The 26,209-nt window shown below is 41.1% G+C and overlaps 1 protein-coding gene across 14 annotated transcripts in view; it reads right to left on the bottom strand.

Annotated features, from left to right (window-relative positions):
- The window catches only part of LOC103180901 (calcium/calmodulin-dependent protein kinase type II delta chain), a 157,215-nt gene that overhangs the window by 71,723 nt on the left and 59,283 nt on the right, over positions 1-26,209 (bottom strand). For all 14 annotated transcript variants that reach the window (XM_042339829.1, XM_042339799.1, XM_042339821.1 and 11 more), the window contains exon 3: positions 22,770-22,829. In XM_042339829.1, the coding sequence (XP_042195763.1) occupies positions 22,770-22,829 (60 nt within the window). The remainder of the gene's footprint in view (positions 1-22,769; positions 22,830-26,209) is intronic.

The raw sequence follows: 26,209 nt of genomic DNA, 5'->3' as shown, positions 1-26,209 counted from the left end.
TAACATTTCAATACTAAATGACATAGCGGTTGATGAATTGCTCTCCAGTTTGTCTGAACTGTATTCTACATGACTGGATGTTGGAATGGCAAATATGCATGCTCTTGAATGCAACCTATCTCTACAAACAGGATCAGTCATCCACAATGAGAGAAGAAAACCTGGGCACCCTGCCTTCAATTTCAAAAGACGACATGAGATCAATCATCTGTGCCTTATTTTGTAATTCTTGCCACATCGTCAGATCCTTCAAGGAGAAATCAGCAATAATACTTATGTTAGCACTAGCTTATTCAAGACAACCTATAGAGTGGACAACAACACTTATTTATATGGCATCTACTTATACATCACATAGGATGAAAATCTCAAGATGCTTCACAATGATGATGGGGATCTACAAGCAGAGGAAAGAAGGGAAAATTAAGGATGTTGACCATACACTTGGTGGAAAAAGATAAGTTAATCTTTTTGATTGTATTTGAAGGAAAAGATGACCATACCTATAATAAGTCATCCACAGGTTGAGCTCTAGTTTGAAAACTGCTTCTTCTTTCCCCAACTTGTACATTTATCAAATTTGAAAAACAGGCAAATAATCACAAGGTTGATTCAGATGAAGAAAGCCCATCAGCCCATTTGATCTTATCTTTCCAGAATACTCATCTTCCCATTTTAACATCCAGTTTCCTTTTAAATGAATACAGCAATCTGGGGTCAATCACCTTTCCTTGTTAACAACTCTGTATGTAAGGGGCATATCAATCTGTGGAGCAGTCAAACGAGCAAACCTTGCGGTGTCAGACTTTAAATGCACAGTTGTTTGTATTAGCACTAGTACAGTGGTATCATCCTCTTAAGATCATCATAAATTCCTCAACAGTAGTGGCCTTCGGCAACACAAAACTGACTTTATTTGAAACTGCTCTGCTATAGAAAAACTCCCTATACGTTTAGGTTTCAGTCATGCAGGTGATTATGGTTTATCGCTTTCAACTATACACTCAAGAGACACAAGAGAATTCACTGAGGAGAATCTTTTCAGGTCTCTGAAAACTGAAAGTGGATTAATTTCATCCTTTAAGAATCATGGTTAGTCTTCAGGAGAGGAAGCAGTACAGGAGTTTGCATCCATTTGCCTGCCCATTCATGTGAGTGCTTGAAGCCATTAGATGAAGTCAACTGGTCATGTGGAGGATTTTTAAGAACAAAACACAACAGTTCATCACTGAGTTTATCACAACAGAAGCTTGACATTCTGGCTCAAACTGGAAATAATAATAATAATCCTTGCATTTGATATAGCGCTTTTCACGTCTGCTAGATGTCTCAAAGCGCTTCACAGAATATACTGTAAAGTGAATTAACTGTATATTTCGTACATACTGTGCAAATTTGTTGAATTCTTCAAGCGAATCTTAATTTTTCCCCATATTCTAGGATAGAGAAAAATTATTTGCATATGGCTGAATAACACTCCAAGATGCTACCTCCTGTGAAGGGCACTATATAAATGCAGGTTGTAGTTGTTATTGAATGCCAGTTTTCAAATAGCTTCCAACAGTGAAGTGACTTGAATTATGTTATGTAATTTATGTTCTACGCATTTCATTGCATTTTATGTAGCACCTTTCATATCTCAAACCTTTTCACAGGATTAACTGTAAAGTGTAGTGACTGGTGAATGTTGAATAGGTGAATATTGCAACCAATTTTGGCATAGTAATGTTGGCGAGGACACTGGGAGAATCTCCCTTCAGTTTTTGAATAGCTTCATGGGATCTTTTGGATCCCTTGAACAGTCAGATGGCCTGTCAATTTAACATCTAATCTGAAGGATGGCACCTCAAACATACGAACCACTCAACACTAAAATGGAGTGTGAGCCAAGATTAAGTTCAAAGTCCCAATGTGGGGCTGTCATGTTCATTTACAATCTACACGGTCACTACACTTACACTAAATTCTGTGTGCGCTTTGAAATGTCCTCCCAACATGAAAGACACTATATCAATAATAAGAGATTGGGACATGAAAGAGAATTTAGTTCTTAGCCTTCCAAAGGCTATCTACAGTTAGCCTTAAAAGGTGAGCAGAGGTGGACAAACTGGAATAGAGTTCCAGAGAATGGCAACAGAATGGCTGAAAACTTGCTATCGATGGTGGGGTAGGGGGAATGAAGCAGACAAGGGATGGAGGATCGCAGGAAGTCACCGAGGTTTGGTGGAGCAAAGGCACAGAGGAATTTGAAGATGAAGATTTTGAATTCGATCCTCAGGGGTTGGGGAACTCATGGAGCTAAGCGACGGAGGGGGTGATAGGCTTGCACAGCCTGGTGCGGAAGAGGACACAAGCAGACTTTTGCAGCTGCAGTTTGTTAAGGGAGGAGCTGGGAGTCTGGCAAACAGGATGCTGTAATAAATCAAGCTGGATGTGGGTCTTACTAACCCAGGGGAAAGATAATGGAAGAGGCAGACAATGTTGTGAAGGTCAAGCAAAAAACAAATGGCTACAAAGCAGGGAAAGAAGACATTTAAAGATGTTGACTGAAGGCACAGGTAATGACAGATTTTATGAAAGTTTATAAGGCAAGAAGAGACGTAGAAAAGCAAAGTGGTTTTGGAAGAGAATTCCAGAGGATAGGAGCATAGTGGTTGAAGCTTCAGCATTTGATGTTGAAGCAAAATGAATAAGGAGCAATCGACATCATTTGCTCATGGGGATAGGGATAGTTGGAAAAATCTGGGCTAAGACTTGATAAGTTTTATTTGATACCATTCAGATTAGAAATTCAAGAGCTTTATGCTGAATAATATATATAATTTTGCATCTTAATGGCAAAAATGGTGACTGGAGTCAGCACACCAAAGAGTATTCAGAGCGCAATGGAGGCAGTTTTCAAAATCAGACAACAGAACTATTTTTTATCCCCTCTCCCCATGGGAACTTGCAAAACTCACAGCTGCCAAACTGTGATGTGGTGATGTGGATGAGTTCAGTGTAAACATAGGTCCACTAGATTCAATTCCAACAACAAAATTACATTTGTATTGCGCCTTTCACATTGGGAGGACGTCCCAAGGCGCTGAACAGTCAGGGATCAGAACCCGAGTGTGGGGGCAGAGTTGGGATGAGGGAGGGCAGAGGGGGTAAGAGGGCGGCTGAAGACACGGTCAAAAAGGATGGTCTTCAGTTGTGCCTTGAAGGAGGCAAGAGAGGGAGCAAGGCGAAGGGATTGTGGGATGGAGTTCCAAACAGTGGGAGCAGAGAGGCTGAAAGCCTGGCTGCCAACGGTAGGGCGGATTGGGTGGGGGACCTGGAGCAGGCTGGAGCCTGCTGAGCAGAGGGAGCGGACAGATTGATAGGGGTTAGCAGGTCAGCGGTAGGAAGGGGCAAGGCCGTGGAAGGCCTTGAAAGTGAGGACTAGGATTTTGAACTCTATCAAAAGGGATGGGGAGCCAGTGGAGCCGGGCGATGGTGGGGGTGATGAGTTATGGAGCCTGATGTGGGAGAGGGCACGTGCTGCAGAGTTATGGATGATCTGCAGCTTGTGGAAGGAAGAGTTGGGGAGGCTGTCAGAGGGAGAAAGGGCAGTTGAGGGTCGAACAAGTTGAGGGTTTCTGACTGGCTTGGTGAGGTGGAGTGTGCTGTTGCTGCTCGTGCCTGAGGTGCTGATGCTGCCAGTGCCTGAGGTGCAGAGGCGCTTGCGCGAGCAAATCAGGAGGGCCTCAGTCTTGTTGACATTCAATTGTAGAAAGTTGGCTCTCATCCGGGACTTGATGTCAGTAGTCCTGGAATCGAAGGTGGAAGCAGAGAGATAGAGTTGAGTGTCATCCAGGTACATGTGGAAGTTGACACCACATCTGTTCTATATTCCATTTCTGAATTCAGAATATTGGAATATTAAATTGGCAGCCACTCACCTAACTGTGACCCAAAATAACCAATGTAGAAAAGCAATTTTCCTGCTGTAGTTTAGCCTTTGATCGCAAAACACTCCTTTTTGAACAAAGTGCTATATGCAGCGGCTGCCACATTCAACATTTCAAATCACTTCACATACACTGTAATTACTGTCAAGGCCAGTGATTAATTTAAGCAAACAAAACAGCCAATTTATACACATTATTCAACAAACAGATATGAAGTGAATGACAATTGATCTGGAAGGTTGTTGGCCAAGACACCAGGTGAAACTACCTTCTCCTTGCAAATAGTGTTATGGGTTCTTTAAAATCCACCCAAACAAGCAGAATTAACATCTCACTCAAAGGACAGTATCAATTAACACTCTCCTAGCATACTGGAGGGTCAGCCAAGTCTATCAAGTCAGATGTCCAGCTTTTTTGGGGTGGTCAGCTAGGTGCCTGACAAATGTAGAAACCCATCACCAATGCTTAAGAGTATCCAAACCAAACTGAGAATTCCATGCAATCCACCTACACATGGAAATTCCAGAGATAAGATTGATGGAATGGAATGCGCACTCTCTACCTGGTGGGACGCATCCTGCTTACCTAATTCCGGAAAGTACTAGATACAGGTTGGCAAGAGCAAGGCTTGGGGATCCCAGAGTGTGTATTGGGGTACTGCTGGAGTCTAACCAGTTAAAACCTTGTAGCTTGGCATTGATAGTATTGTCTGGCAAGCTTTCTTGCTGCACGTCCAGCTGAGACCACCCTACCTGTTAGAGCTTTGGCTTACAGGGTTAACAGGAGTTGAGTGGGATGACTCCCTGCCCCCAGTGACGGTCTTCTCTTTGAAGTCCTGCCAAAGAGCTAGGTTCAACATGGGGCTCACAACCTTCTGACTCAGAGGTGAGTCTACATTTAACTTCAATTTCCCTAATGAATTAATGGCCACCATTCCTGCCCTACAGTGCAGCGCTTTGTTCTATGTGAATATTTAGTTACATTCCAAAGGGAAGAGGAAAAATAGGTTTCAGTTAATGTGAGGTTATGCTTATATGAAGTAAAACGAGGAAACGCTTGGACTCCATGGATGTGATAGAACTTGTCAAGGAGGAAGCTGAAGGATCTAGGAATAATAGCTGATTCATTGCTCACCATGTCAAAACAATGTGAGGCAAACAGGATGCTGGCTTATGTTGCCCAATCAGTTAAGTTTAGATCCCCAGAAATAGTATTATAGTGCTCTGGTCAGGCTTCACCTTGAGTACTGCATATGCCACGACATACGGGGGCCGGCAAGGCTTCAGAAATGGCAAAGATTCGAACAACAAGGATCATCCTTGATGTTAGCGGAATGAGCTTTGAACAATGATTAGACAAGCTAAGGCTCTTCAAAGAAACCTTTTCATAGAGTACTCTCTGGAGGTATACAAGATTTCAAGTGATATTGAGGGAGCAAACTCAGAACAATACTTCCAGATGCACCAATACAGCAGAACAAGAGAACCCAGGTTTAGCGTTGCAAAAGGCAGTTTCAGGACAGACACCAGAAAGTATTTATTTACCCAGAGAGTAATTAATGATTGAAACCGTTTACCAGGAAGGATGGCTGGGACCAAGAGGCTGGAATCAATTAAAAAGGAGCCTGATGCCAGAATAGGAGAAGAGTAGTGTGGGCATTCTGGAAGGCTGAAATCAAATGGACCAAAGGGCTTCTGTGATTCTGTGATAAATTGTTTGACACCCAACTCATAATCTGGGATTGCCACATAGCGCAGTGCTGCAATAATGGAGCCATAGTTAATTTGAGGTCCAATTTTGATTGACAAAGATCACATGGAGCATTTCAAATGAGATTGCCTAAGCAAATGTCATCGAAAAACAGAGCAGTTGACTATTTATTTCAATGTTTACGGGATGTCGCTGGCAAAAATTAGACTTCTTGCTTGCCTACGGAATCATTACCACAGCTCAAAATAATTCATTATATGAAGTGTTTTGAGAGATTTTGACAAGTAGTATTATTTTTATTGATGTGAATAATAATAGTCCTTGTGTTTCATATAACACCTTATCACATTGTCAAAAATGTCTCAAAGTTCTTCACAGGATTTATTGTAGAATGTAGTAGCTGGAAATTTGTAGTTGGATGTGGCAGTTAATTTTTGCATAGCAAAGTCCCACATTGTATTGAGGTTTGAGGTGGGAGTTGAAGGCTTTATTAAAAGTTCAGAGCTACCAAAAGAATTTCTCTTGCAGACTATCTGCAAATTTCACACATTTTTAAGCAAACCTCAACTTCATTATCGGTTAAAAGACATTAATGAATATCTCACATTATGTGTTTACCACGACTAAATATAATTTACCAGTGCCACTAAATATCACTTATATAATTTATAATATTTAATTTAATTTATTGCAGTTAATATATAGGAAAACATTCAAGGTCAGAAAAAACAACTAAAATCTGAAAGTGCAGATGTATAACCTAGATACCAGCAGCCAATGTAATCCATTAGAGCCATTCAACAGAGAGTAAATGAAAATGGCACAGTGGAGCGCAAAATCCAAATCCCATAAGGAAACAGACGTTTGCTGACGACTTATTACCAACACTAAAAATAACTCTTCTGCCCAATTCAGAAGTTTAGAAACAGTCAGCATTGATAGAAATGTGTCCGTCACAAGCCATATTCAATTGAACTAAAACCAATGTCTATCTTTTTTCAGAGCTGGAAACCAGATAAATATCTTCTTATTCTCTAAATCGAATAATTCCTGTAGTTGCCACTGTTTAGAAACTAGAACGCCTACACTCAGTTTGTTTATTGATGTATTCACAAAGCTAATACAGAGGAGATTTGCTACTCATTTCTTTCCAGAGGTGGTTAAAAAAAGTACAATCTTCTCATCTTCCCCTCCATCTAAAATAAATTAAACCGAATTTGAAATGACATTTAAGATATGTTGATTTCTTTTTGTTAAAAAAAGTCACAAGGCTCATCTGGTGGCTTGAAAAATGTTAAAAGAGCTTATAAATTTATTCTGAACATTAGCCCTCAACCAGTTTTGCCCACCAGCGTCAAACATTACATCTGTGGTGTGAATTGCCAGGAATTACACTTCTTATTCATTATTTCAATCTGTCTTGAATTTATGATGCAGTTTGTCAGCAGGATAGTCGAGCAGTTTGACAGCAAGGAGTAAAATTACTTGTGCAATAAAATTAAACTTGGTATGAGTTCTGATCACGAAAAACAGTTCCTATGACCAATTTTTTCTCCCCTCGTGTCCTGAAAGGATTTGACTTATTTTTCCTTCTGCGGTTCAGTCAACCCTCATATGAATAATGGCCATTTGTGCACAAGATGTAACAAGGGAAATTGATATCTGAGTGTCAGTAGGGTATTCAACCCAGTACAACAGAATTACATGTTGCAGATCCACTCTTCACTTGGTGTTGAAAATGTGCAACTACAACAGGAGCGACTTCACAACTATTTAGGAGCAGGAACCCTTGCTGATTTTCCTTTTCAGAATCCAGAGAAATGAGGCCAATTATAGTACCTGGACTGCCTACCCAGCTGAGATCAGCTGGCACATCATAGATCAAGAATAAACCTTTCTGGTTCGTATGGTTCAGGTAATGTACTGATTTGGAAACCACAACATAAAATGGGATAAATTCTTCCATGCTGCTACCATCAACAACGCAGATGCAAATGAAACAAGGCAGCCTAAAGTATGTGTAATGAACACTCGCTGTGTGGGAACATGATTTGCCACCCAATTGTGTTCTGTGCCAGCCCATCATTTGTGCACAAAAGAAATCTTGTGCAGCCTTAGTGAAAAGTAGTTAATAGTAACCCTTGCATTTCATCTACGAATTAGAACTTCACATGAATTAGAACTTCACATGTAATTGCATTGTAGAGTGCAGTAACTGTGTATTTAAATGTAGGCTAAATTGGGGCAAAGTCCCCAATGCAAAATTTGCCCTCAGATAATTCATCAGCTAATGGGTAAGTGAATTGAATTAAAATTGACAGGAATGCTGCAGAATTCTTCTACATTTTCTTTTCCTAGTTTATATTACCTTACCACTAGTATTTAAATACATTTTCAAAACCTGCAGAGAATTTGTCAGGCAATTGTTGAGTACTGAAAATCAAACCAGCATGTTTTATTGATCTGTGACAGTATTTAATGACATCTGAGGTGTACCAACAAAAACAAGGTCTTGAATCAAGGTTATCACAGCCACTGTCCTACTTTAATAAATGCAGTTCATGATTCAAATCACTTGAGTTTCACACAGCTTCAGGCAAAGCAAGAAGATTTTGCGAGACCAAAATGAAAATTGATTCTCCTGCATGAAGGAATTTTACTTATTTAGTGACTCAACCCCAATGAAACCTCACTACAGTTTCCAGAAACCTCCACTCTTCTAAAATTTAAGATTATTTCAAAGTATATATTTTAATACGGTCAAATGAGGTGTCAACGCAGCAACAACTTGTATTTAAATAAACTCCTTTGACATAAGTAAACTTTTCAAAGGTTAATATCAAGCAGAGAGATTTCAAGGTGTTGATCAAAGGCATGTTGAAGGGATTTTTTTGTAGAATTTTGAAGGCAGGAAGAGAGAGAGCGAGGGAAAGAGTTCATTGATGGAGTCAAAGATATGTGGTGCGAGCAACAAGCCAAAGAGCAGAGAATATGAGATGGAAAAGATTGCATAGGTAGGAATGGACAGGCTTCAAGACTAGAACAAGCATCTCAAACAATCTTCTGAGGTATTAGGAGCCAATGGAGCTAGGCAGGATGCGGTCATGGTGAGCGGAGCATGATGGAGAGAACACTACTGCAGAACAAAGAGAACACAAAAACACAATCTAGCCTCATGGTGAAGAAAATCATGTTTAAGCAGCATTAACAGCAGCAACAACAACAACACAATAACAAATTACATTTGTATAGCACTTTTCACGTCATGGGGACCCGAGCAGGGGGTTAGGATCAGGGGAGATGGAGGGCAGGGAAGGTAGGAGGGTGTCTGAAGGCCCATTCGAAGATAAGGGTTTGAGACATGCCTTGAAAGAGACAGGGAGGGAGCAAGGCATAGGGACTGTGGGATAGAGTTCCAAAGGGTGGGGAGAAGCTAGGTCCTTTGATACAGAGAAGCTATTTCCTCTAATAGGGGAATCCAAAGCAAGGGGCATAGTCTTAAAATTAGAACCAGGCCATTTAAGAGTGAAATCAGGAAGCATTTTTTCACTCGAAAGGTGGTAGAAATCTAGAATTCTCGACCCACATGCTGGATCGATCCACACCTTCAAGAGTGAGTTTGATAGATTTTTGGTAGGTCAGGGTATTAAGGGATATGGGGAGAAAGCAGGAAATTGGAATTGAAAGGATTATTTGAGGTACAGATCAGCCATGATCTAATTAAATGGCGGAACAGACTCGAAGGACTGAATGGCCTCCTCCTGTTCCTATGGAAACAGACGCTGAAGGCCCCACCGCCAATGGTGGGGTGGTATGGGTAAGGAATGTGGAGCAAGCTGGAGCCTGTGAGCGGAGGGAGCAAACAGGTTGCTATGACGTTAGCAAGTCACAGAGGTAAGAAGAAGCAAAGCCAAGGAGGACCTTGAAGGCGAGGACGAGGATTTTCAACTCTATCCTCTGGGGGACATCAGTGTGGGGGTGATGGGGTTACGGAGCCTGGTGCGGCAGAGGACATGAGCTGAAGAGGTCTTGATGATCTGTAGCTTGTGGAGAGAAGAGTTGGGAAGGCCAACAAGCAGGGAATTGGCGTAGTCAAGCCTAAATGAGATAAATGTGTGGATGAGGGTTTCAGTGGCCTGATGAGAGGGTCAGTGTTAGAGCCGTGCAAAGTTGCGGAGGTGGAGGAAGGCACAGCAGGGCATGGCGCAGATGTGGGGTAGAAAGGACAGTTGAGGGTCAAACAAGACACCAAGGTTCCAGATTGGCTCAGTGAGGTGGGGGTTCATGTAAGGGCATAATTGAGCAATATTATAGAAGTGGAAGAATGCAGTTTTGGTGACAGACCAGATAGACGGATTGAAACTCACTCAGGGTCTGGAACAATGCAAATTATTATGAACTTGGAAATTGGATAATTCTGTTACTCTGGTACTTCATTTGCATGTAATTTAACTTGTTGAATAATTTTGAAATTTTCCTGACCCAAATTCAATTTAAATGTGTTCATTGATGGGAGTCAAGGATATGTAGCACAAGCAACGAGCAGAGGATATGAGAGAAAAACATCTGAGGATATTTACAGATGTTAATGGAGAAGAAAATGTCCTTATTATTGGTCTCTCTATGGTGGGCCAATGGATGTGCTATGGCAGAATTAGCTCTAATGAAAAATCAGAAGAGTGGAGATGAACGAATGAGGAGTGACAGTTCCAATTTCATTTTTTTTAGAGTGAGTGGCAGAAATTTAAAACTAACTGCCCAGGGAAGAGGTTGAGGCAGATTGTTTCAGAAAATTCAGCAAACTTTAAGATGGATTTAAATAGTAATCTGGTAAAGAACGCTATTGAGAGGTACAAGATAAGAATAGTGTAGGTTTATTTTTTTTCTCAAAATTTGGGACCACGGAAAACCACAATGTGTGTTTCTGGTCCTGTTGTTCACTCACAGCACCAAGTCAGGAATTATAGGAAGAGCTCTTAAGAAAAAGTTGATGCCAGAACAGTTGGCCATCTCAGATGAGATCATAAATTGCCAATAGAGCTTAGAACTACTGAATTTTGCAACACATTCAGCCTATCATGGCTATGCTTGCTCTTTTAATAGCACTCCTTTCAGTCCCGTTTACCTGCACTTCCCCATATTCCTGTAGATTATTCCGTTTTAGGTATTTATCTAGCTCTCTTTTGAAAGCCAATATAGATTCTACCTGAACGACCACACCCAGCAGGGCATTCCATATCCTAACTACTGCTTGCATGAAAAAAAGTTCTCCTAACCTCCTCATTTGTTTGTTTGCTAATTATCTTAAATTAATGTATGTCCTCTAGCCACTGACTCACCGAGAATAACTGTTGTCATCAATTCCAAACCCTTCATCAATACTGAGGAGGATTGGGACTGGGGCGGATTTGCAAAATTTATAGGTTGACTTGATGAGAAGTTGTAATTCCTTACGGAAGAAATTTGATATATAATCAGCTGGGCTTTTGAGGGTTTTTTTCCCCCAAGAACAATCTCCAAAATTAAAAGCCAGTGAAAAACATTTTAAAAACTAATTCGGGCCATGTGGATGAGTCAAACTTTATAACTCTGGTTCAGAAAAAGATCCGGAGCTATTACAATGACATAAGTGGCAGCAAGAAGGGAAGAGAATTGACACGGCTGCCTGAAGATTAGTCCATAAGGTCAGAAGCCACGTATAGGGTAGAAACTTCGGTAGTGAACGTAAGCAGCATCAGAGCTCTATCAAGGACAGTTCCAATTTGAGTTGCATGAATGGAATGAGTTCATGACACTGCATTTGTAAGTAGGGACAACACAAAGCTGTGTAAATTTGCCGAGAAGACAATACCTGGTTATTATACAGGGTGACCAAAAAGTTGTGATACCATTACAATGTCTAATATGTCTTAAAAAAAATAAGTTTTTTTTAGATAATAGGGTAACTTAAAAATAAGTCTTTTTGGTCATCCTGTATAATTTTATGGGGTGGGGTGTGGGGGGAGAAACAGAAGAGGGGTTGTAAAAAAATATTACTAGAGAAAGCTGGGTGGGGGTGGGTGGGGGGGTGTAATCAGAGCAGCTGATTCTGTACAACAATCACAAAATGCAACCTGGAGATTGGGGAAGAGGTGTGCTCAATGGGAATAACTGCAATATATAACCTGGAAGAAACTATCAGCAGTAATAAATAAAACCGATTTGATTTTCACCAGCCAGGTGCTAACATCAGTCAATAGGTAGGCATGTTTGTCTGAGCTGTGGGCAAGAGGATGGTAGCAAATGTATTACCAGAAAAGAGGATAAATCCCAGTAAGTGACTTGTCATCTTGAAAGGAACATCAGTGCAAACCCATGTGGAATGTACTGGGAACAATTGGATATTGTACTACAGTACGTATACCTTGGGGAAGGCACAGCAGAGGACAACTGAAGTGAAAACCACAATTGGATACCTGATAATACGTTTGGTATTATCAGGTATCCAATCTTACAATAAAGGTCCACAGACTTCTTTTGCTTATTAAAATCACAAACACCTTTCCAGACATTACAGTTCAACAAGTCTTTTCATGCTGTACATATTTTAAGTACCCGTTGGACCTTATTTCTGTCTATATGGTAATTACTGCCCTACCAACGATAACTGTTAATTAAAATCAACCTTAGATTTTATCACCCTTTTACTCATTCACCTGTGTTGTGTGTATGTGTTCAAATAGAATTTATATAGCGCTCTTCATGCTGCATAGTATCTCAAGAGTGCTTTCTAAAAGGAAGACAATGAGGAAAAAAATGTGTTCGTTTCTTCCAACATATTGATTTTACAGCAAATGATCCATGAATGCTTTAAAAAGAGAATTTCATAGATTCTCAATCATAGACTGAAAGAGGAATATTAAATGGTAAATAAAGAAAGCAGAGTGTTGGATTATCTAAGGAGGCTTCTGTGAAGAAAAACACCAGTGCAGACTTCGTCAAATTGTCATGCTCGACACTGTAATATTCTGATTTTAAGTTATTTAAGACTGTCCCCCAGTCTATTTAATTCTAATATTCTCCTTCATCTTATTCAAGACTCTCCCCCATTTTATTTAATATCTGGGAAGTCAAAGTATAACTTTCAGGAAAATATTGCTTCCTCTTCGATTGCAAAAGGTTATTTAGTTAAAAACTCTAGACATTCATCTAGAATAATGAATCAGATGATTCATTCTTCACCTGTTGCATTCCTAAGGTGATACCTCAAAATCTCAGCAGGACTAGAAGTATCATGTTCCACAATACTGAATGATCTAGACTGACATTTATCCTTAAATGACCTTCAAATCTGTGCTTAACCAAGGACTTATCTGATTCCCTCTCAAAAGGAGACAAGATGCTTTTAATGGAAATCTGTTCAGAAATGAATCCAATTATTTTTTTAAAAAAATAGGTCAAACAAAATTCAATAGAAATTCTATAATTATATGTAGCACTTCGTTTCACCAGATCGTTTTGAACCTGCTAGCACATGGAAACTTTTTTTTAAATAACTGCTGCGGGTTTTGATCTAACCTTAACCACCCTGGAATAAATTGTTATGTTTTATAGCCCACTCGAATGCAAACCCAGCAACATGAATGTTAAAACTCATTGTAAATAAGCTCTTCTTCATTCTCAGAGTTCAAGTATAGTCTCCATGTACATGTATAATATCCACCTTCTGCAAATGGCAAATGAATGAAGAGTGTCTCATCTAAAATATAAGCCCCCTACCCTAATGTAACCTCATAATAGAAAGTCTGGGATCGGCATTGAATAAACTAGCACCAGGTGGATTTGAAGAGAGTATGGACATCAGCTGAAATAATGAACCCAAAATAGGAATTACACTCTCACTGAAGTACCACACAATACCAGCCCTCATCTTCCTCCACCACACACATAGCTGCCCTTCTCAGTCTCGTGTTTCCCTCACGATGCCACTCCTTTGCTCTACCTAAAGTGACAGCCATTCTTTTCCTTTATAAATCTCTATACTGTAACTATCAGTGAACATGAATGCTGAAATATTTTGACACTTCCCAGATTTAGACAGATTAGAACCACGCTCCTTGGGGGTGGGGGAGCAGAACTGGCTCCAAGGTGACATGCGTGTCGATGGAATATTGGAATCGAGCCAGCCCTCTGTGATGGTCTCGTAGTTCAATTTCTGAGCCAGGCGGGTCCACAGTATTCCAGGGCACAGCTGATGACAGCACCGTCAGACTGGTTCAGCGGCAGGACTAGTCACTAGGGGGCATTCATCCCACCCAGCTCCTGTTAAACCTGCAAGCCAAAGCCCTAAAGGGTAGAGGGGACCTAGCTGGACAAGCAGTGGGAAAGCTTGCAATATCAATAGCAAGCTTTGCGGTTTTAGCTGGTTGGACTCCAGCAGTACCCCAACGCACATTCTGGGATCCCTAAGCCTTGGCTCTTGCCAACCTGTGCCTAATACTTACTGGAATTGGGTAGCAGGATGCGTCCCTCCAGGGAGAGAGTGCACATACCATTCCAACAATCTCTCTGGGATTTCCATGTGTAGGTGGGATGCATGGAAATCTCGGTTTCGATACTCTTAAGCATGGTGATGGGTTTTTACATGTGTCAGATACCTGGCTGACCAAAAACAAAAGACCATTTGATCAGTAGCAAAAATCTGGTTTGTTCGAATCATCGTAATTTTGGATTCCTATCAATTGGCATCAACAGATACCAACCAGCACCAGTTGCCTTGAGTATCTGCTTATCTCAGGGTTCAATTACTTGACAGTCACCTAATTATGGACAGATGTGACAGATAGGCACTTTGCCCGGGATCATGAGTTATCAATAGAGAATCATGCTGAACCAATGGAGCATAGTTGGCCTTATCAGAATGCAGCTTCCAAGTCTTGTCAAAGAGATAAGAAATGTGAGGTACTTCAGCTTTCCTGGTTTAGTGATGTTAAGATGGTGTGGTTTATGCCTAAGGAAATTGGTATTCTGCTACTGAAAAATAGTAATCTACAACAACAACAAAATTACATTTGTAAAGCGCCTTTCACGTCGGGAGGATGTCCCACAATCTAGCATTGTGTGTCCTGTGAAAATTATCCTGGATTCCTGTTTTGTTTCAAAAATTTACTTTCCCTTCAACAGCTTTCACACTCTATGAAGCCAAGTTAATTTGGCTCCCATATTCTGGGAAAATAACAAACCTTGTACACTCCTGGGTAGGTTAGAACACAGAGCCTCATCATTGACTTTTACCACTTGCCTTTTACTTGCTTTTCGCCTACAATCTACAGATTTTTAAAACCCAGACTTGCTTTCACCTAATTTCTTCTCGACCTCATTTATCTCCTATTCCTTTCAACCATGATGAGCAATCCACCACATTCTCAAGTTCTTTAAATTTGCATCTGAATTCAGCACGGTTACTTGGTAGCAGGTGTACAAGTAACAAGAGTTGAAAAGTTGTAAATTTAACTCCATATCAGGACTTTGAACTCACAGTGTAGGCGGACACAGTACAGTGCCAGTTACATTTAGGCATTGGCAGCAGAAGCTTGTTACGATGGTGGGGTGGGGCACAAAATCACAACCAGCATGATCACTGGGTTCCTTTGAGGTGAAATCGACCACCAGGGACTCCAATCTGGCCCAGATTAAAGAGAAATCATCCCAAATAAACAGCAGATACAGAAACATGGAACAGGTGGTTTATAAATTGGCTGCACGTCACTTGCACTGAGTCAGGCAGACTCAGAGATGGGGTAGTCTCGACACTGAACCAAGCTCAACATCGACAGAAGCTTTCTACACTGGAGACCAGAAAGATACTGCAAAGGGTGAGGGGGAGTCGTTAAACCTAGCCTTCTAGGTTTTAAATTTAAAAGCATATTCGATTAAAACAAATTATCCTTAGAAATTGAAATGATTGAGACAAGCAGTATGAACAATACCTTGAGACGCCACTTGAACTCTTTGACTTTTGAAACCTTAAAATAATTGTATTTGTTTAAAAACAGTATCAGCTTTCAGCTGTAGATGCTGGGTCGACAATGCTGCACTGAAAATTACATTGAGATTTCAGAATGCCTGGCCGGACTGAAGGATCCTTTCTTACTCTTCCACAGATCAAAGGAGCCCAACGATCATGCCGTCAGCGGCTTTGGTCGTGTGCAATCATTTGATGTACCTGATAAGGGGTACACTGCAAATAGAATATTAAATACAGTACACTTGTTCATTTATTTACACAAATATTGAGTTATACTGTGCAACAAAGAAATAGGGAAATATCTTGAATTAATCAATAAATGAGTGAATAACTGAGCTCACTGTTTTTATTAAATTGTAACTGGGGTGCTGTATTAAGTGATATTAATTCAGCACAGAACTATGTTGCTATTATACACACACACATACACACAGACACATACACACAGTTCACACTGCATCAGATAGAGTTCACGCTGAGATCAACAGCTTCCCATCATAAATTATACATTTGTGACTGCCACTTGTAACGTCACTGTGACGGTTACATTACTATAAAATAAAAGGCACCATCATCTGTATTTCAAGAAATACAAATGTAAGCCCTCTCTATTTATCCATTACCTTATTAATATTAATAACATTTGCAGTTGATTTACTGCCTTAATACGTCATAAAACGTCTCAAAGCACATCACAGGATTCTTACTGTAAAGTGTAGTGACTTGTATATTTTGTAGACGAATGTGACAGCCAATTTGAATAGAGCAATATCCCACAAACAGCTACAAAGCGAATAAACCATTTTATCTTTAGCTAAAACTGTAGGTTATACAATTGCACTGCACGGACGATACAATTTACCAAACAAGTTGACTTTTTTTACTATAATAAGTTGTGATTATCTCAACTGCATAGACTGACTTTAGATGAATTCAAAATCTTAATTAAAATAGAAAATGAAGAGCTATAGAAATATTTGTAATGAAGGGATACTCATTCTTTTAGTAAAAGCCTTTCAATGACTAGATTATATTTTTGACTGTCAGAATATTTGTGCAGGTGATAACCGAATATTTTAAGTATTTTTTAATGAGTGAAGAAACGCAGAGTGAGAATAAAAAACATATATTTATAACGCATTTGGATTAAACCAATTTACAATCTGTTTTTCGGTTTGTTCTCACTATTGTAGTTCACTAAAAAATTATATCCATGGGTCCCAAGATTAGCAATAATTAGAACACGCTCTCTCCACTTACCCTCTCACTTTTGTTGCACTCATTCACTTATTCTGCCTCATCCCTCACACATTTGATAGTCATTCTGGTAAGCAGCTGTTTTTATTCATGATCTGCAACTGAGCCATTGCTCAATGGGTAGGAATGTGTCTGAATTGTGGTTAGGAAAATGGTGGCAATGCTCTCACAGATTTCATGCTTACTTCTGCTGCAAATTGGGAAGCTCACAGGGAGTTCCAGGTACCAGCCATCCACCTACTAAGGGTCCAATGATCAAGCATTGACTATCCTTTCGGGGGGAGCGGAGTTGTGGGTGGGTGGTAAGAAGTAACCAAGTGTTCCCAATTCTACTTAATCACCTGAACTCCCTCCCATGACCCCTCTCCATTCAAGTTCAACTTTAAAAGATATCTCTTTGGCCATGCCTCCTCACTTTCACCTCTTCCACTTCTCAAAGTCTGCCCCACCATTATAAACCATTCCAAGATGGGTTTTTTGGTCAGCCGGGTGGCTGTCACATGCAGAAACCCATCACCATGTTTAAGAGTTTCCAGACCAAACTGAGAATTCCTTGCATCCCACCTACACATGGAAATTCCAGAAACAGATTGTTGGAATGGAAGCACACTCTCTCCTGCAGGGACACATCCTACTGACCTAATTCTGGAAAGTAGCGAGCGCAGGTTGGCAAGAACCAGGGCTTGGGGATCAACAGAGTGTGCATTGGGGTACGGCTGGAGTCTAACCAGCTAAAACCACGTAGCTTGCCTGGCAAGCTTTCCTACTGTTTGTCCAGTTAGGACCACCCTACCCAATAGGGTTTTCACTTGCAGGGTTAACATAAGCTGAGTGGGATGACTCCCGACCCCCAGTGACTGGTCTGCCCTTCCAGGTCCTGCAGATGAGCCAGCTTGGCTGTGCTGTCAACAGCAATGCCCTGGAATATTGTGGACCAGCCTAGCTGAGGAACTGCCGACCAATGTAAAATGTTATTTTATGTGAAAGGAGCTATATAAAAGGAAACAGTTATTTTTGTTATAGGCTAGGCAGCTAGAGGGGGCAGAACAGCCGAGTGCAATTGTATTATTGTGTACACACACACACACACACAGAATATCTGTCAGTGATAGTAACAAGAGGCAGCACTCCTGGCTGATTTCTCCTTCTTAACCCAAGGTCATGGGGGACAATTATAGTGCTCCTAATGACGGCCAGAATGAGATCAGTTATCCGGCACAAACTGAAATTGAACCCATCACCTTCCATGTCTATATTGCTCAGTTCCATACTAGGTAGTGTGTCTTTACCAACTGAGCCACAAAATAAACTAGCACAATCTGACAATTGCATTATATTATCTTGGAAGGCACAACTATCTGGCATTAGGAGAAGAAACTGCACTGCAAATCAACAGTCAGCAGTGGCTCGCAAAGCTGAAACGCAATACAGTATATGAAATCCGATGACCGATTTACATCACCACCAACTCAAAACAGATTTTAGCTTTGTGACAATAACCCTTATTATCCATTACTTATAAAGGGATCCTGGGCTCATTATATCAGACTGGGACCGGGAAGGTCAACGTTTTACTGAAAGCCTGTAATTCAAACACTATTTCCGGTGCATTTCAAGGGACTGCATGAACACTTTCCTTTGTGCCTATAAATACATTTAATGATGTATGACACGTTTTGTTATTTTATTATGTGGGATTCCGAGTGACAGTTTTACTCATCCAGTTACCCCCAAGTGACAAATGTGCACATCACAAAAATATATTTCCAGTATTTATAATAAAAAGACGCCATCTGTTGCAATCAACAGAAAAATAATAAAAACTCACAATAGGTTAATCAGCATCGGAAAGAAAACAACAGGTAATAATTTTAGTGTGAATTAAGATCATTCTTTTTGAATTATTTTTAAACTGATCACATTTTAAATGTCATTTACGAAAATCGAGTCTAGAATTGCTGCTATTTCTTTCTGTTGAACAGTATGGTGGGTCCAGATTCTTAAGAGGATTATGAGGAAATCCCCCTGAACTGTCTTCCCACCCACACCAATAGTGACATGTTACAATCTGCTGTCAGCAAGTCCCTTCACACGAGGATAGATTTCAGTTTACAATTAATGCAATTTAAATATGGTACATTTTCCACATTTTGCACACTTGACACAGATCAAAAGCTTCTCCTGAACACCAGCTGTTGCAATGCCATGACAACATCACCAATTTGAAAGCTGGCTTGCCAGTTTGAAAAGCTCTCTTGCTTTTGTTACTCTTTCAAAACAGGTACACAGTGTTTACATCCACTCAACAGGCACACTAAACCATTCAAAAACAAACTAGCTCTTATGAAGCCAAATGTACGTTTGAAGTTATTAAGAGCTGATGAGAGTTTCAACAAAGCAGGGGTTTCGGGCTCACCAGTGTTTTAAAACATTGATTGTTCTTTCAATGGCCCAGGAGTGCGGTCCTAATTTTCAGAATTTATACAATACAGACTTTTTGTAACCAGGTTAAAATTCAATTCACAATTTAAAACATTCAATAGCACAGTTGGCATATTTTGCACCACCAGATGAATTTTAATATGGGTATAAGATATTAGATCTAAAATCTGTTGTACTGAAAATTATTCTGACCTACTGATTTGCCTATTATTTTCATTTACAACAGGTTAACTTTAAGCCTGGTCTGAAAGTCACATTTATTCCTAGGGGGAAGAAGGCCTGCAACGTATTGAGCCATTGTACTAATATACAAATTCATGTGCCAATCAAAGCAAGGTAGATCCGCCAATATGTGCAGTCTAAAGCAGGACACACTGAACACTGTTGAGCTGTTGAAACAAACTCTTCCAGAGTATTTCTTTCCACAGCTGAGCTTTTTAAAGTTCAAGTGGTTTGGTCATCAAATAACCTCTTCCTTGAAATTGATAACTCCTCCAGCCTTTTTCTGCTGTTGAAGTGAACATTTTAAATCCTCAACCAAGCAAAACGGACAATATCTTCAACAAAAAGTTGGTAGGAGAATGGGACTGTTGGAAACTGAAAAGATAAAATGGGACAAGGGCATAAAATGATTTTAAAGTCAAGACTGGGGATCAGGACATCAATCCTCTACATGACTAGGAGCCTGTACAGGAGAGGTAGGTGTGAGAAGGAAATGGTTGTGAGAAGTCTGTGGTGAACACAATACAGGTTCCAGAATTCTGTAGGAGCCAGAAATTTTGAAAAGTAGAAAGCAAATGGGCAGTGAAGAGAGCATTGGAGAAATCCCTGAGGTACCAAAAGGATGATAAGGGTTTAGGCTGAATTGGGATGAGAAATCATGTTCTGAGGGTGGCAGTTGCAGTCATGGTCCAGATGTAGCACCTGAGGTAGAGGTGAAAGTCAAACAAAATGCCAAAGTTGCAGATGGTCTGGTTTGTCAGAGTGAGCACCAGGAATGTAGATTGAAGTTGGAACAAGAAGGAGCCTTATACTACGTTTGGAGCAGCTGTTGTACTTTGCAAAGTCATGGAAGAGTAGAATACAGTGTAAGCAGATGGAATGCAAGTCAGTCACTGGAAAGTATCGACAAGAATTTTATTTTGAATCGGGTAAGATTGAACCACAGAACTTTGATATCCTTTTACTTTCTCTATCCAGTTTTCTTACAAATGATAAATAAGGCAATAAATAAATTTACATTGATATTTTGCATCGGGAGAGTATCCCAGGTGCTTAACAGTACTGGCTGGGCACACAAGCTGGGGTGCAAACTGAGTAGGTTGGGGAGGGGAAGGATGGCTGAAAGCATGGTCAGAGATGAGGGAGAGAGTGAGTCAGTGGAACTCTAGGATGAAGTTCCAAAGAAGTGGAGGCAAATAGATTGAAAGCCAATCGCGGGCTTGGGGGACATGAAGCAGGCTGGTACCTGCTGAGCATCTGGGTCTGTATAATTTGAGAAGGTCACAGATATAGGGTGGGGTGAGACAGTGGAGGGATTTAAAGGTGAGGACAAAGATCTTGAACCTGATCAACTGAGGGATGGGGGGGGGGGCGTAAATGGAGCCAAGCAAGGATGGGAGTGATAAAATGCAGAGCTAGTGCGAGGAATGACAATTTCTGCAGAGTTCTGGATAGTCCGCAGGTTGTGTAGGAAAGGGTTGGACAGTCCAGTGAGCGGAGAGTTGACTTAGTAAAGCCTGGATGCAAACAGCGATTGTATTTCATGTGTGAGAGAAGACAAAGAAATATTAAGTTTCACAGATTCACAAGAAAAAATAATTGAGGTTCGATTTCAAAACAGTGAGGAGTCGACTCATTTTCAAAATACCTAAGAATGTTTATGCAACACTAAAAGATTTCTTACACTAGCTTATGAAAGCATCTCAATGTCAATATGTTAATAGAATTAGTAATATGCGAGCCATTTGCTTAATGTGGATATGGAGGTTTGAAATTCATAATATTGTCTTCCTCATAATAATAATAATAATCCTTGCATTTGATATAGCGCCTTATCACGCCTTCTAGATGTCTCAAAGCGCTTCACAGCATATACTGTATATTTTGTGGACGAGATGTAACATCTCGTTTGCCTGGTTGTGCTCCACTTGCCTTCCTCAACCCTCTTCAAACTAATTGCTCCAGTTATGATGGATGAAGACTCTGAGCCAAAATGTCTCTCTGTTTTGGATGCCGGTCAACCTGCTGTGCACCTCCAGCATTTCCTGCTTGTATTTCAGTGTAGGCTCTAACCCAATTTGGAATGGATGTTGCAATCTTTTTTAAGAACACTCTGCTGCTGTGATGACAGTAATTACAGTGATAAGTGTGAATTATGTCAAGACGAGCACTTCTCAAGGTTCAAATATGGCCTCCGTGCTGCCATCTGGGATGTGCTGGGGACTTATAAATTATTAGGTTCCTGCCTCTTTCCAGACAGTGAATCTTGAGACACGCAACATCATTCTGAATAAAATTAGCATTTTTAAAAAGAGCTCAACTGGTCAGTCGAAGAAACAAGGCTAACCTAAACAGACTAGCTCAGCCTTATGACTACATCAGATTCAGACATGTTCAGTGGGAAGAAGATTAAAGCAGAATAAACATCCATGCTGAGGATGTTACACAAAACTATTGGCCTAGTTAAGGGAAGCAATGGATATGGGTAAAATGGCAGGAAATAGAGATAAAATGCGTTTAGGTTTGAACATTGCCTTCAATGATATTTGATGTTACTGGGATCATTGGTATTATTGTAAGATATTTTGGATGTTACATCACCGGAAGAGTGGAGACCTGGATATTTTAAATTGAACATTACATTCATACTTAAACAATAATCATACAAATCATCACCTCCTATTTTGTTCTAACTTTTTTCCTTTTTTGAAGGAGTGACTTAATCTGGGAGTAAAGATTCAACAGGAACCAGTAAACTTCTGGCATCTAACAAACATAACAACCAATTAAGTTTATATAGCACCTTTCATGTCAGGGCGATGTCCCAAGGCACGAAAATGCTCATGTACATGTTCATGGATGTGATTCCATACCAAATTTCCAATCATGATTTTGCTTTTAGCAGAATCGCGCAATATAATACAAGGCAGAAGCAAAGGGCTTCATCGCAGGGAAAGGAAAGAGATTCAAATATAGACGAACAAGTCAAGCTGCACTGAGAGCCCCAGAATTGGATCTCAAGCACTGCTTCCAGTTTGTGCTAAGTAAAGGGGAGTAGAACCTGAAAGTGGGAACAAATCTTGGAATTGGAATTATTATTTGCTAAAAAACACGTGTGCGCATTGTTCACATGATTGGTTCTATTGACACACAACTTGTAATTAATTACATTTTTATAGAGATATTCAATGAATTCTTACCAATATTGGGGTGCTTTAGAAGCCGACAAATCCTAGCCTCTCTCTCCAACTTCTGGTGATCTGTAATGAAGAGAACAAATCTTAATAAACAAATCCTGAAAACATTATCCAAATAGAGAATAATTGAGGAGTAAGATCGGGGCTTCATGTCAACTTGCTTCCTTCTTGTGCACCCCCAAATGAATAATTGAAACTTTGCAAAACAGAACTCCAGTACAGAGCACAGCAATTGGTTGGTTCTGTTTCAGTTTTAATCTCTCTCAATTGCTAAATCATCTATTTCACGTATTGGGATTATTGAGTCTTTTGAGCAAAGGAACAATTACACCCCTCATGAGACTACCATTTTGAAGTACAACGCCCGGCCTATTATGTATCACATGTAAACCAAATATGAATGTAAGAATGCTATGTGGCATCAATGTAACAGATCTTTGTGCTATGTGTAAATCATATATAAATCTAGCAGTGCTATGTGCCATGTGTAAACCATATACAAATATAACAATGGCTTTTGTGCTATGTATAAACCATGTACGAATGTAACAATGCTTTGTGTCATGTGCAAACCGTAAATAAATTTAACAGTGTCTTGTGCTTTTTTGGGATCTGACACATGCGGAAACCCATCATCATGCTTAAGAGTATCCAAACCAAACAGAGTTTCATGCATCCCACCTACACATGAATATTTGAATGGAATGTTCACTCTCCCTGGAGGGATGCATTCTGCTTACTTAATTCTAGAAAGTACTAGGCACAGGTTGACAAGAGCCAAGGCTTGGGGACTCCAAAGTGTGTTGGGGTAACTGCTAGAGTCCAACCAACTAAAACTGCGTAGCTTGCCATTGATAGCACTGCCTGGCAAGCTTTTCCACTGCTTATCCTACCAGTTAGGGCTTTGGTTGCAGAGTTGATGGGAGCTAAATGGAATGACACTCTCCCCCAATGACTGGGCTGCCCTTCCAAGTCCTGCTGATGAGCCACCCTGGCTATAGTAACATCAGCAGTGCCTTGGAGTACTGCAAACCTGCCTGGCTGAGGAATCGGACTACCAAGACTGCCACAGAAGTGGCATGTGTAAACCATGTATAAATGTAACAATGCTAAGTGCCATGTATGAAAACAATTACAAGTGGCTTTAATTACATTACATCAGCTTTAATTAGGTGTCAGCCAGGCTCAGTCTGGAGCACTCTTGCCTCTGGGTCAGAAAATTGTGGTTCAAGTCTCGTGTCAGAGATTTTGAGCTCACGGTTTGGCTAATATGCAACTACAACAAAATTACATTTGTAAAGTGCCTTTCATGTCGGGAGGCCGTCCCAAGACACTGAACAATCAGGGATCAGGACCGAGTGTGGGGGGTTGGGATGAAGGAGGGCAGACGGGGTAAGAGGGCGGCTGAAGACACGGTCAAAAAGGTTGGTCTTGAGTCGTGCCTTGAAGGAGGCAAGAGAGGGAGCAAGGCGAAGGGATTGTGGGATGGAGTTCCAAAAGGTGGGGGCAAAGAGGCTGAAAGCCTGGCTGCCAATGGTAAGTGGATTGGGGGGGAGATATGGAGCAGGCCTGCTGAACGGAGGGCGGGGACAGGTTGATAGGGGGTTAGCAGGTCAGAAAGATAGGAGGGGGCAAGGCCATGGAGAGGCTTGACCCTTGGGGCCTCTTCTTTTCCTTATCTACATGCTCCTTCTCGGCGATGTCATCCACAGACATGGGGTCAACTTCCACATGTATGTGGATGACATACAAATCTTACTTCTCCCCCTCCAGCTACAATTCCCAGTCTGCTGATGTCCTGTCAGCTTGTTTGACAGACATCAAGGCCTGGATGAGCTCAAATTTCCTGCAGCTGAGTGTTGGCAAGATGGAAGCCATACTCTTTGGCTCCCCTCAACATCTTCTCTCCTGTGGGTCTGAATGCCTCAACCTCCCCAGGCTCTCCCTCAGACTCACTGCACCCTTGCGCAACCTAGGCGCCAGGTTCGATCCCCAGCTTTCCTTTCTTCCACACATCCGTTCCCTGACCAGGCTTTTTTCCACCCCTGTCACATTGCCTGCCTCCGTCCGTACTTGACAACCAATGCAACTGAAATCCTCATCCACGCCTTCGACACTTCCTGGCTGGACAATTCCAATGCCCTCCTCGCTGGTCTCCGCAACTCCACCATATATAAAATTCAATTAATTCAAAACTCCACTGCCCGGATACTCACCCCCACAAAACTCCATACCCCCATCACACCAGTCCTTGCAAGGCTCCACTGGCTCCGAATTACTGAACGGATCGATTTCAAGATCCTCTCACTCGTTTTCAAATTGCTTCATGCCCTCACACCTATCTGATCTGCTTACCCCCACACCCCCACCCGCTGCCTCCGCCCTCCTGTTTGTCCCTTGACCTCTCCACTCCACCATCGGTACCTTCAGCCTATGCGCCCCGAAACTCAGGAATTCTCTCCCTCAATCCATCGGCTTTGCCCCCTCCCTACTTTCAAATCCTGCCTTAAGACCTTCCTTTTTACTGTGCTTACAGTCACCTCACCACTCCCTCTCCCTCTGGCTTGGAGAGGAGATGTTCCAGGATGCTACCCCACATGAAAGGTGCTATATAAATGCAAGTTGTTGTTGGACCCATGTCACTATTCAAAAATAGAAAGTAGTTTCTCTTAGTGTTCTGGCTAATAATCCTTCAAATAAAACGGGTTATTTATCTGATGGCTATTTGAGAGACACTACGGTGTATTAGTTGGCTGCAATGTTCACCTACAATACACAGTCACTATGCTCAACAATATTAGGCGCAGGTTGGCAAGAACCAAAGCTTGAGGACCCCGGATTGTGCGTTCAGGTACTGTTGGAGCCTAATCTAGAACCAGTTTGAACCACTCTCCCCTTTAACCAGGATTAACGTGAGCTGAGTGGGAAGAACCACGTGTCAAATCAGTCTCTGCCTCCATTGACTGCTTTGAAAAATGGTTTATTCATAGCACATACACAGGAATCTCATTCTGGTGCTCTTTAGTGCGGTGTTGCCTCACTTATACTGTTTAGTCCAGGCCCGCCATATAATAATAATAATCTACTACTATAGACCCACTCTGACCAGAAGTGTAGTTCACTTTTGCTTCTGTTCCGTCCGAGCCATTTTTCTGCACTAAACAAAGAAAGGCCAACTTCTGGGTCAACAGGTTGCTCCTAACATAATTTCCTGTGCTTTGTACATGAGCATAATATGCAGGAAATTATGTGCAATAAGCACAGCTGATGTCACTCTGCAAAGGAAGTGACCCCTGTCCCACTGCTTGCATGTAGCAGAATAAAGGAAGTGTTGTCAGCAGTGACCAGGTGCCCTAGAAATTGACCCCAACCCTTTGGTGCTTTACTTATGGCATGGAGCCAGGGATACTGAATCCAGCTGCCCACACAACAAACATCCCCTG

This window comes from Callorhinchus milii, unplaced genomic scaffold, assembly GCF_018977255.1.
Source record: "Callorhinchus milii isolate IMCB2004 unplaced genomic scaffold, IMCB_Cmil_1.0 Scaffold1, whole genome shotgun sequence".
Lineage (NCBI taxonomy): Eukaryota > Metazoa > Chordata > Chondrichthyes > Chimaeriformes > Callorhinchidae > Callorhinchus > Callorhinchus milii.
This window is presented reverse-complemented; position numbering and strand designations above follow the sequence as displayed.